This window comes from Rosa chinensis, chromosome 7 (genome assembly GCF_002994745.2).
Source record: "Rosa chinensis cultivar Old Blush chromosome 7, RchiOBHm-V2, whole genome shotgun sequence".
In the NCBI taxonomy this organism is placed as follows: Eukaryota; Viridiplantae; Streptophyta; class Magnoliopsida; order Rosales; family Rosaceae; genus Rosa; species Rosa chinensis.
The window spans coordinates 51,955,038-51,967,795 of NC_037094.1; the positions used below are offsets into that span (position 1 = coordinate 51,955,038).

A 12,758-nucleotide genomic window follows, 5' to 3' on the forward strand; every position below is an offset into this window, starting at 1 on the left:
GAGCCATTTGATAAAAGAACCTGGTATTTCTTTCACCGTTTTTTTTTTCTTCCCTTTTTTTCTTCTGATGAGAAAGATGCTTCATTAAACCAAACTCAGAAATTACAAGCTCTGGATAAAAGTCCACACATAATCGGACCAACCTAAATCTGGTTATTCACTCTATGTTTGATGAATAAATAAGCACCGAAAGACTTTTAGTTTGGATCTATTTACAGTTTACTGAATAATTGTGTGAAGGGAGATATACACTACATATTGTGTGCACTGAGCAAAATATAGAAATTCAAACAGCAACCAGTCTGTGATGCACTCATTGACATTGATTACATTGAGAAACAATGATAAACATTTTACATCAGAATCTCGTTTGCAATTAGCATGGCTTAAATTGTATGGGATCAACTTCAAACAAATAAGATCCCATTTTCTTTAATGGTATCAAGAACAATCCCGAGCTTACCTTCAATTCGTTCATCTTTCCTGGGTTCGTAAGACAATGCATATACATCTGCCTCCTTGGATCGCTCAGCAATAAGCCTCCCGATAACTCTGCATGCATTATGATCTGTGAGTGATGGTAAGTTGGTCCGAAGATCCTTCGCATTCGTTGTTGCTACTGATATCACTTTGCTTGTTCCCCGATGCATCACTTTTGCATGGATAAATTTTTTGGAAAAGAAAACGTTTAGTAAAAATGGCCTCATATACATATCTGTCTTCTGTTTCCATGACTTCCTGTTTGGTCTTTTAGCAGCTTCACCACGAGATCTCCGGGTATATGCAGCACATACAATTGACATCTGCAATTTTAGGTATAAAGTGAGGGTGAGACATGTATATCTGCATTTCCCAGCAGGGGGGAGAGGGTAAAATGTAATCAAGGTCTTTACTTGTTCATTTTACGTAATGTCTTAAACAGTGGGAAAAAAATAAGTGTTCTTGGGACCTCTTTGAAGGGTTCTTAAGGGCCAATTTGACATGAAAGTTTTAAGAAATTGCTCTGATCTAGTTTTTTTTTCTAGATACCAAATATATCTCACATTCTGTGAAAACAACAGTAGCAAATAGTCCAAAAAGTACTGTATGTAATAGTATGAAAGAATTTAGCACAGGCGGAACATACAGCACAACTATCATCAAAAAGGTTAAAAGTACTGTATGTAATAGTACGAAAGAATTTAGCACAGGCAGAACATACAGCACAACTATCATAAAAAAGGTTGCCTCCAAGTACCTATAAGGCTATAACTAGATAACTTGCAGAAAGTAGGAAGTAGCTATGTTGCTCCTAAGGACTTGTTCCTATATGCAACAGGGCATAACAACACCTATATGCTTGTCCATTAGTCCTGCCATTGATTAGTAGATCCTCCCACATATATATATATATATATTTGACTGCAAGGCGGGTTTAATTTTAGAGTGTAGTATTGAGTTTACTGAATTCAGAAGCAAGCAATTTCAAGAAAAGCAAATAGAATCCAACATCCACAATAACTTCTCTACTGAACATCCCACTGATCTTTTCGACTTACTTAAGAATACTCATACCGCTATAACTTCAAATTGTACCCTTTAGTGGGAGTGATTCATTCATAGCCTAATTGGAGCCAGAGCAATTATAGGCTTAGCTTACTCAACTACAGTCTACAGCTATATTCCTCATAAGAATCGCATCAACAACAAAGATGACATTGTAATACCAATCCATCTATTAAATGTTGTATACTTTTAAGTTACTTATTAGTTAGTAGTTATTATTCCGCAATCAATACAGAAAACCCATAATTCGTTCACAACCAACAAGAACATGGCAGATTTACACACATTTGATTTCCAAAACATAGATTGTATCTACCAGTCATAATAACATACAAATTCAGTAAAAACCATAAAGTTAAAATCATTCAATTCAGTCCAGTTCAATTCATATTAACCTCTTCCTTGGTCGAAGATTAGGTACTTTTAAAAGGATAAAACATTGTCAAAGTGAGTGAGTACCTTGTTGGGTGTGGGAGTGGCAGGGAGTGTTATGGAGGTCATGGAAATGTTCATCAGAGGAAACGAAGAAACCCATGAAAGCGAAGCTGGTTTAACTCGCTGAGTCGAACGAGTTGGGAGCAGTTCGGAGGAGAGCAGCGACCCACTTGATGCAGCTGAACAAGACATCATCTCTTAAGAGAACAAAGCGAGCAGCAGCCTATTTCAGTAATGGCTAATGTTTCGTTGGGTCGCTTAGAAATATTTTGGAAAATAAAAGTTTCAGATAATAAATCGAAAAATTATAGGGTAAGAAAGTGGGAAAAAAAAATTGGGGTAAATGTTAGTCTTTAAACTTTACGTAATTAGGTTTTAATTTGAGTTAATTTTAATTCCGCCCTTTTTTTTATCAAGGAAATAACTTTATAGATTAAACTCAATAGAGTTGACTGCAATTATATTATAACACATTCATATAGAAAAATTCACCATCAATATCAAAACTTAAGTGTCAAGGCCAATTTGATATCTACACTCACAGCTCTACCAATGTGATACTTGAAGTCATATTTTGATATCAAAAACAAGCTTTCGTCCACTTTCCGTCACAGCTCTATCAAAAAAATGATGTGGCAAGCACGTGAAAATAAAAAAGAAAGAATAAATGACCAAACTAACCTTTTCTATTTTTTTTTTTAAATTCTATCCTCTTCTTCGTCCTTATTTCTCTTCTAGCTCTTCTCAGAATTCCCTAATTACACAACTTCTTCATTCAAATCCCTCCGAATCAAATCCCATCATTATCTTAAGGCCCCGATTGGAAACAGAATTTAGATTTGGATTTGCATTTCAATTCTAACGTATTTAAAATCTGCATAATTAAAACCTCTGTATTTAAAATCCTATTGTTTGGATTTAAAGTGAAGATTTAGATTTGCAATTAAACATGGCGCCCTAGTCGGCCTCATCTCACTCTCCTCCCTTCCCCCATAATCACCAGGACTTCCATACCCAAGCCTCCTTGGCGGTTCATCACCATAACCCGAACTCTCAACTCGGGTCCCTTTCCTGTAGCCTGGCCTCCTATAGCTTCCTGGGCGGCTCATGGCCGTATCCGACACTCTCATCCTCTCAATAACATGCCTTCCGGCCATAGCCTGACCTGACTAGCGCTTCGTACTCGAGTTTCCCAACCATATCCAGATCCATACTCAGATTTCAGTGCCTCGTACTCGGATTTTCGCCCGTACTACGATTCGGGCTCCTTAGATCCATACTCTCCTCCTCTATTCTCACCCCCACGATCTGGTCGGGGCTTGCGTCACTGGTAGCTGCTATACTCGTTATCGAGAGCCTCATCAAGGTGGATGGTTCGTTGTACGACGAGAGATCGGGGCGTTTGTAGTAGTGAGAGGAGAGGAGAGGAGAGGAGAGAGAAAGTCGGTGTCTCAGTGATGAGAAGAAAAAAGTCAGAATGTTTTCTTAAAAGAGAGAGAGAGGTGATTTCAAATAACTACCTCTTCATAGTTATTTCAAATTCTTAAGAAAATTACCATGTGAATTTGAAAGAGCTGATTTCAAATTCAAATTCACCTCAAAATAAAAAATAAAAAAAAAGCCAAACAGGCATATTTTAATTTGGGGGTTCCAAATCCAAATCCACACTTCCAAATCCCTATATCCAAACAAGCCCTAATTAAGATTCTTCACCCAATTTTGTAGGATCCTATCCCTTTCTCTTCCTTTTTCCCCTAAAATCAAATTAAGCATAAATCACCAAAACACCAATCTTCTTCTTCTTCAAAATTCTGATTCCAATTCCCGAGTTTGGGATATTCAAGAATCTCCGGCTGTTTCCCAATCCAATCTTGAGAATGCATATCAAAACTTCTCATTGTTCATTGAAAAAAAAAAAACCCTAGGTGGAGGCAGTGTAGCTGGGCCATTCGTCAAATGCATTAATCAATATGAACAATAGAGTTTGTGACTTCTAGGATATGAATGAGTGGAACTTTCAAATGTTACAGTCTTCTCTTCCTCCTGAAAGTGTTCAAAAAAAATTTATGCACCTCTCTTGGATTTGAAGGATGTGGCCTATGGTGATGATTATCAAATTTGGGAAGCCCTGCAAATAGAGTTTTTACTGTAAAATTGCCTATCAATCACCATTTGATTTTTCTGCTCATCATAATTCTCTTAGAAAAATCATCTGAAAATTTAGAATTTCCTCATTTTAGTTATGTTTCCGATGGGGACGTCAACTGAGGCGAAACTATTGCCTTATGTGGCTACCATATCCACAGTGGAAGAAACTTAAATCTGCTGCTCTTTTGAACGAACCCAATCAAACCCGATCCGATCTTCATTTGAAATTGAATGGAGAGAGGTTTTTGTTGCCAACGGCCCACGCAATCGATGATGATCTTCAATAGGAATTCAATGGAGAGAGCTCGCCTCAATGGAGCTTGAAACCTTACATTACATTCAAGTAATACTACTAAGCCACAAAACGTTTAAAAACAACAGGCATTACAACCAATACAAAAGCAACTCAAAGTATCCAAGCTCGAGACAAAGATAATAGAAGCAAACATTGAGGATCCATTCTGATGAACTGAGGCGGCTAGCTAGGATGAAGACTGGAGCTAGTAAAAAGAAGAACTTCTGCAGAATGCTTAATGTGAACTCTCAATGGGAAGAGTGCTTAACTCAAGTTCTAAAGCTACTACAGGGACCCCTTTTATGTAGTGCTTAGAGTATGTCAATCCACTAACCCATCAAAAGTGTTTGAGTCCTACTCTAACTCTATCCCATAACCACATTACTTATAATTAACTTGATATTAAAGCCATTTCAAGTTACCTTATCCTGCATTCTATCTAGATAACACAAGACTTAGTCAAGGTCCAAAATTACAAATCGATCTATTAGTAACAAATTCTGCTTAGTCACAATTACTGTCAATGCCCTCGTTTGTCCAAATTACTTCTTACATTCTCCCACTTGGACAACTATTAATTACTTGACAAGAAATCATGTTAGATTAGATGTAGTCACTGTCCTTAGTGCACATAAGACTTCAATGCAATTTTATAACTTGTAAACTAGTGATACTCAAGTTCAACAACCACAATGCAGAATGAGAAAAGAAAACTACATTATAAAATGCAGCTCATTTAGCATCACTAACAATGTAGATATCAAACTATATATCACTTCTGGTAATGTGAATAAGTACATACACAATATGAACTGGACTCACATTTTTGCATGTACAATTGGTCCTCCTTATGGCTCTGTATGCTGAGTCTCAACACAACTTCCAATAAGAAAGCTTTTGTATGTGTTCATTCAATTCTAGACTGAACTATTCCTTCTTAATTCAAAACAATCAACCAAAAATTATTACACACAGATTGGTCACAGAGGAATAACTTAAAACATGAGCTCAAAACAAAAACAATATGCTGCAGTGATAATGGATAAAAAAATATCAGCTTTATTAACTTCAAAACTGAGAAAAGAAAATCTCAGTAACAATTTTCAGTTCAAGAATACAATGAAAGCAATTTAAAAGATAAACATACATCCAAAAAACAGTGGCAATATTACTCCCACTAATCCTGTGACTACTCCCACTAGAATCAAAAATCCAAAGGTAAAATTCTCAATTCAGTGATATGTTGAGTGAAAGCTGCAACTGTCAAAGCCTTGGTGAAGGGGTCAGCTAGTTGAGATAATGTGTTAATCTTCAACACTTCAATCTCTCCATGCTTAACTCTCTCCTCGACACTATAGTATTTAAGATCAATATGCTTGGAGTTAGTTGACCTGTTATTATTTCTGGTAAAATAAACAGCTGCTGAACTGTCACAATAAATTTTCAATGGCCTTGAAACAAGGTTGTCCACTGTGTTTGTTTGCACCAGAAAATTTTTCAACCATAAGCCTTCACATACACCCTTATATATTGCTATAAACTTAGCTTGCATAATTGAAGTTGCCGTAAGTGTTTGTATAACAGTTCTCCATGCTATAGCTCCTCCAGCAAGCATAAACACATAACCTGAAGTAGACTTTCCTGAATGTGGATAGTTACTCTCAAAATCAGAGTCTGTATAGCCAATCACCTCCAATTCTGTGACGCTTCTATAGACCAGCATATGACCTTTGATCTTTTAAAGGTACCTAAGCACTTTCTTCCCCCCAATCCAATGCTCACAGCCTGAATTTGACTGAAACCTTGACAAAATGTCAACTGCATATGCCAAGTCAGGTCTTGTGCACACTTATGCATACATCAAACTACCAACCAACTGAGTGTAAGGCTTGTTCTTCATGCTTTCTTTGTCACTTTCAGTTTTATGACATTGATCCTTGTTCAGATTGTCACCCTTAGACATAGGTACTGATCCTCTATAACAGTTTGACATGTCAAAACGTTTCAGCACCTTGTTAATGTAATTCTCTTGGCACAGCCCCAAAACTTTTCTAGCACTATCTCTCTTGACTTCAATTCACCTAAATCCTTCATGTCGAACTTTTGAGACAAGAAGGACATGGTCTTCTTCAACATGTTCATATCTATGCTAGCCAAAAGTATATCATCAACATATAAAACCAAAAAAGTAAAGCTTCTACCTTCTGATTTCATATAATCACATTCATCTACATGATTCTATATAAAACCAAAGCCACTAATCACATAATCAAACTTCAAGTACCACTGCCTTGAAGCTTGTTTCAACCCATAAATGGATCAGTTCAACTTGCAAACCATATGCTTCTTTCCAACCTCAATGAAACCTTCTGGTTGTTTCATATAAATTTCTTCTTGCAACTCTCCATTTAGAAAAGCAGTCTTGACATCCATTTGATGCAGCTCCATGTTGAAATGAGCTACAAGTGCCATGATCACCCTAAAAGAGTCCTTTGTTGACACTGGTGGGAATGTTTCATTAAAGTCTACCCATTCTCGCTGTGTGAAGCCTTTGGCCACTAACCTAGCCTTACACCTTTCAATGCTTCCATCTATACAAAGTTGGTTTTGAACACCCATTTGCAGCCAATGGGTTTGTGTGCTTCTAAGGGCTCAACTAGTGTCCAAACTTTGTTAGCTTCCATTGACTCTAGCTCAGCAACCATTGCTTTCTTCCATTGTTCACTCTATTCATTTTCTATGGCTTGTCTAAAAGAGGTAGGATCTGTGACTTCCCCGATATCATAATCAGCATCTTGAAGATAAATCTGAAAATCAGTTGCAAGAGCTGACTTTCTTTGTCTTTGTGGTCTTCTTAAAGGTTATAGTTCAGCAACAACATGCGGCACATTCTGAACTTGAGTTTCTGGTTCAACATGTAATTCTTGCTGCACTACTGGTTCAATGTTCTGTTCATGCTCAAAATGGTCATTTTGAATAATGGGAGCTGTTGTTGCTGCAACTGTTGGTATTTCAGGCATTTAAAGTGGTTCTAGGTGAGCTAAAATTTCAGTTTCAGTTAATGTGGCTTCCAGTTCCTCTTGTAGAACAAGTTATAATTCCTTAAAACTAAGAGAATACTCAATCTCATTGAGAAAAACAGCTTTGTTAGTCTCAATGATTCTGGTGGAGTGTGAAGGACAATAAAATTTGTAACCTCTTGAGTGTTCTAGATACCCTATAAAGAACCCTAAAACTGTTTTGTAATCGAGCTTGCTCTCTGTAGGATTATAGGGCCTTACAGCCCCATACATGTGTGTGACCAACACTAGGTTTTCTGTTTTTCCAAGCTTCAAAGGGAATCATATCTACTGCCTTGCTCGGGATTTTATTTGTCAAGTAGTTTGCAGTCTTAAGTGCTTCACCCCATAGAAAAATAGGCAAGCCAGAAGTGCACATCATGCTTCTGACTATGTTTAAAAGTGTCATGGTCCTCTTCTCAGCAACACCATTATGCTCAAGTGTTCCAGGAGTTGTATATTGTGCTTTAATCCTATTTTCTTCTAAAAACAATGCAAAAGGTCCTTTGTGTTGTCCACTTTCAGTATATCTTCCAAAATACTCTCTTCCCCTATCTAACCTCACCACTTTAATCTCCATATTCAACTCCTTTTCAGCTTCTGCTTTAAAGATCTTAAACTTTTCTAAGTCTTGTGACTTTTCTGATATGAGATAGACATAGCAGAACCCAAAAAAATCATCAATAAATGTGATGAAATATCTATTCTTACACACTATTTCTATATTGAAGGGACCACAAATATCAGTGTGTATCAGCTCTAGCAGGTCTGTGCTTCTTACTGATGTTTTCTTCTTGTGGTTAACAAATTTCCCTTTAATGCATTCAATACACTCTATGAGATCTGTGAAATCTAACTCAAGCAACACATTCTGCTTAACTAGTTGTTTCAGCCTATCTTTTGATGTATGTCCTAGCTTCCTGTGCCACAAAAAAGCTAATTTATCATTGAACTTTCTCTTTTTACCACGTAAGTTTTCTATGCTTTCAATCATCATTACTTCTTTAGCATAAGCGCAGTTCAAAAGCCAATAATCATTCACAAAAGAACCAGATCCAATAACTAGGGAACTATGGGATATCTTTATTGAAATCAACAAAAAAGCTTAAATATTTTCTAGCCAACAAAGCAACAGAAATTAACTAAACTCCTCTTCATAGAGGGAACATAATAGACATTCTCTAGAATGAAAAATTGTCCAAAACCTAAATCCAATCTAACATCTCCAATAGCCTTCACAGCTACCGTCATCCCATTTCCCACACTGATCATCACTTCATTTTTCTTTAGCAATCTGCTCCTTATGAAGCCCTGCATAGAGTTTGAAATATGCACATGTGTGGCAGTGTCTAAAGTCCAAGTATGAGGCTGAACATTAACTAAATTAACCTCAATAAAAAAGGTTGAGTTATTACCTTTCTTTACTGCCCAGTTTTTGTATTCCTCACAATTTCTCTTCATGTGGCCTTCCTTTTTGCAGAAGAAACACTTAACGCTCTTCTTCTTCATGTTTACTACATTCTTAGGGTTCGTAGAAGAGCTAGCAGCAAAGGTATTTGCAGTAGAAGCAGAGGCTTTCCCTTTTCCCTTTCCAGATTTCCACTGAGGTGTTTTGCAATCAGATTCACAGTTGTAGTGTACTCCTTATTCTTTCTAATTCTCTCATCTTCCTGAACCAAGACTACAATCAGCTCATTCAACGACCACTTGTCCTTTTGGGTGTTGTAGGTAGTCTGCAGGTTATCAAACTGGTTTGGCAGAGATTTAAGTTCAAGGGTGATGATAACTTGTTCATCCAGTCCCATGTTCAAGGCAGCTAAGTGGATTGAGATATTTATCATCTACATGATATATTCTCTGATGTTGGTGTTCATGTTATACTTCATAGTCATCCGTTTTTCCTAGCAGCAGGCTGATCTCAGCTTTTTCACTAACTGTAAATCTCTCTGCAACAGCCTGCAAGAGCTCACCAGCTAACTCTTTATCAAGGATGCCACCCTTGATTATGTCAAACATGGTTTTTAAGATGGTCAACCTACAGATTCTGTTTGCTCTACTCTAATCTTTGTTGTAAGCCTTGTCCTGGTCTGAGCTTTCATCAGTGAGTGCAGGTGGTGCAACCACAGTCAAAACCCAGTCTACACTCTGATTAATGATGTAGAGATCTATGTCCTCCCTCCATTTCTTATAGTTGCTACCACTAAGGGGAATCATGGTGTGGATTCTAATGGGAGTTGTCAAGTTCATCGCAGAAAGGATAAAACAAAACACACAAAGTTTTATGCTTTAAGTTTTATGTATGAAATGTATTCAGTTTAAATATGAATTTCATAAAACATTCAAAGAACCATGTTCTCCAACCAAGAAAAGAACATAGAATACATTTCAATCAATCTACATACATTTCCAATAACATGTCTACCTGTTTGGCAAAGCACATGTTATTCCATTTTTTTCTTTTCACATAACCATTGCAGTAGAGATCATGTTAAAAATTAGTCCATTCAATACATGTACAGTAAGAAGAAATAAACTAATTAAGCCTTATATGACCCATGCTGCAATGTTAAGCGCCCTTTTGCTAAGTTAAAGCCATGAATGTTTAAAAGCTTTTGTTGAAGATACAAGCTTAGTTTTAAGAAACAAAAGCAAGTTTTTGTTTTTCAAACTTGATAATCATGTTAATATCTCAAAATAGGTTGTTGTATGCAATATATATATATATATATATATATATATATATATATATATATACGCACAGCAATGGTCAGAAGAGGACGTCCGTAAGTTGGAAAAACGTGAACGAAATACGTGTTAGCCATTGGTTGGTTTAAAGAAAATTCCATCATCTTCTCTAATCCTTCACTGCTTCCCAGAGCCAGCCTCTGGTTAGCAGCATGTTAATCATCGCTGCCAGAATCTTTATCGGCACCCTTTACCTATATTCCTCATAGTAGACTATCCCATATTTCGAAAAAGTTCAGAACTTTGAAAACAAAAACACAACGAAAAAACCCAGAAAGTTCTTCAGAGCTATAAATTGAAATCCAAAACAAAAAGAAGAAAGACAATCAAACAAAGCTAGGAGGTAATAAAAAATTCAATCTTTTCAGTGTTAATGGAGTCAAACAACGAAATCAATTAAGACCCATGTATAATTAGGAACTAACAATCATCATCCGATAGAGAAATTGTGGAAAAGTGAAAGATTGAAGAATTTGCCGAAGTTAGGTCTTTGTTGTTGTTTTTTTTGGAGGACCTGGACAACTTTGAGAGAGCAAAATGGAAATGACGGCCAGATGATCAAATTCCAATATATTTGAGAATCAAGGGAAGGTCGAGATGCTCGACGGTATTGAATTAGAACAGAGTAATGGTATCCACGTCGATCCCCAATTCCAACAATGCCATCGAGATTTGGAACTTTTTGTGCGAGAAAATAGTCAAGGGAAGGTCAAGATGCTCGACGGCATGACCATCTCACGGTCGTAGAAGGAGAAGGAGAAAGGTGAAGAATGAGCTAGTTTACTGTCCAAAAGTCGGCGGCATAGAATCGCTGATCAAAAATGCCATGCGAAGAAGTACAAGGACATCATAAATGCATTGGGCCGTTGAAGTTCATTTAATCCCATCTGACGGCTGACAATAGACATCCGCAGTTTAACATTTTTCGCGGACATCCGCCTCTGAACCTTTGTGTGTGTGTGGAGATGATTTGATTTGATATTCTTTGTTTCTCTGAAACTAGAGTCTTTGAGTGTTCTTTGATCGAGATTGTCACCGGCACCCCTCAAGTTCACCGGATCTAGTTGGATGATGTATGTTCAAATTTGTGCGACTTGATCACCGTCGCATCATCATCTGTTGTGTATTTCTCTTGGCTTGTTTATGGCATGGGTTATGTTTGTTTGAGCTTTCTTGGTCTCGGTCTCGTGGTCTTATTTTCTGTTTCTTTTTGTTTGTTATGGCTAGCCTAGTTTGGCTCCTTGTTAATATTTGTTGTTTAAAATAATTAAGTGTTCAGTTTCTTTGCCAAAAAAAAAAAAACCTAGGGTGGCGATACTAGGTGGGCTACCCGTATCCATGTTCGAGCAAGGCAGGTGGTACTTGAGAGGTGGGGACTAGTCCTTAAAGCACATGGATCACTCAAAGTGCGAGTGCAACCATCGTTGGTGGTTGAATTTCATTCTGTATGGTTGACTAGCTCATTGTTGTGTGGAGGCTGTATGGAGAGAGCAATTCTTGTTGGGGATCGAGAATTGGATTTGAGATTGGTTTATGCGTACTTTTGGGAGTAGTACGTTTAAATTTCGGGACGAAATTTCTTTAAGGGGGGTAGAATGTGATGCCCCGGAAATTCGTAATTATTTTCAGAGGATTTTCTGGAATTAATTTTATAACTATTGGACGGTTTCATGGCTCGTGGATGGAGCGGAAATGTTTCGGGCGAATAATTAATTGAAGAATATGGTTTTAGGGGGGTTGCCAAAGGTTGACTTTTTATTCATTGGGATTCTCCAAAAACTTCCTTCACGAAAGTTGTAGAGCGTGTTGATACGAGTTCATGGTCATGTGGAACGCGGAAATCGGAGTTCGTATGAGAAAGTTATGGCCATTGGAAAGAATTTCCATTTTGGTATAAATAGAAGTTTCCCAAGTTGGAAACTTACTATTTTCATTACTTCCATTTTCGGAAGTTTACTTTCTCTCTCTCTTCTCTCTCGGCTGCACCTTCAGAATCGAAATAATCCGACTAACCCGACCCGGACCCGGTCGATCCGACCCGACTTTTCTGGCGAACTGCGGCGGTCTCCGGCGACGAAACTTTCCAGATAGGATCGTCTCCTCCGTCTGGTCGTCCTTCTGGTGTCCTCTAGCGCCGATTCTCCTCCACGGCGGCGCTGCAAGGCAGTTCAGTTTGTAGATTTTGGACCCGATCGGAATTCCTTGTTCCGACGTCGGCAAGGCTTCAAGTCTTCTTGGTTGAACTCAGAGCAGCCTCGTCGATAGATCCTTGGTGGTTGTTTGCATCGATTCACGTGAAACTTCGATCAACTCGGATTGGATTACTGTTCACGGCTTGTGAGGTAGTTTTCGACCCCTTATGCTTGTTTTCTGACTTCGAGCTAGTTATGAGAATTCACAAGCATGCTTAGATGAAGAACTTTGATGTTGGGAGTTTTGTGAAATAATGAGTTTTTGGCCGGCGGCGGTGCACCACCGTCTGTGGTGGCGTTCCGGCGGTGTTCCGGCCACTTAAGGAACTGTTTTTGGTA

The 12,758-nt window shown here is 37.9% G+C and overlaps 1 protein-coding gene across 1 annotated transcript; it reads right to left on the reverse strand.

Annotated features, from left to right (window-relative positions):
- Nucleotides 1-256: 256 nt before the first annotated feature.
- On the reverse strand, nt 257-2,252 carry LOC112178759 (50S ribosomal protein L18). Its single transcript, XM_024316971.2, has 2 exons — nt 2,005-2,252; nt 257-803 (listed from the first exon to the last, which is right to left on the reverse strand). Exons 1-2 carry the CDS (start codon nt 2,173-2,175, stop codon nt 408-410), a joined length of 567 nt encoding a protein of 188 aa, XP_024172739.1. The 5' UTR covers nt 2,176-2,252; the 3' UTR covers nt 257-407.
- Between the last annotated feature and the right edge of the window lie 10,506 nt (nt 2,253-12,758).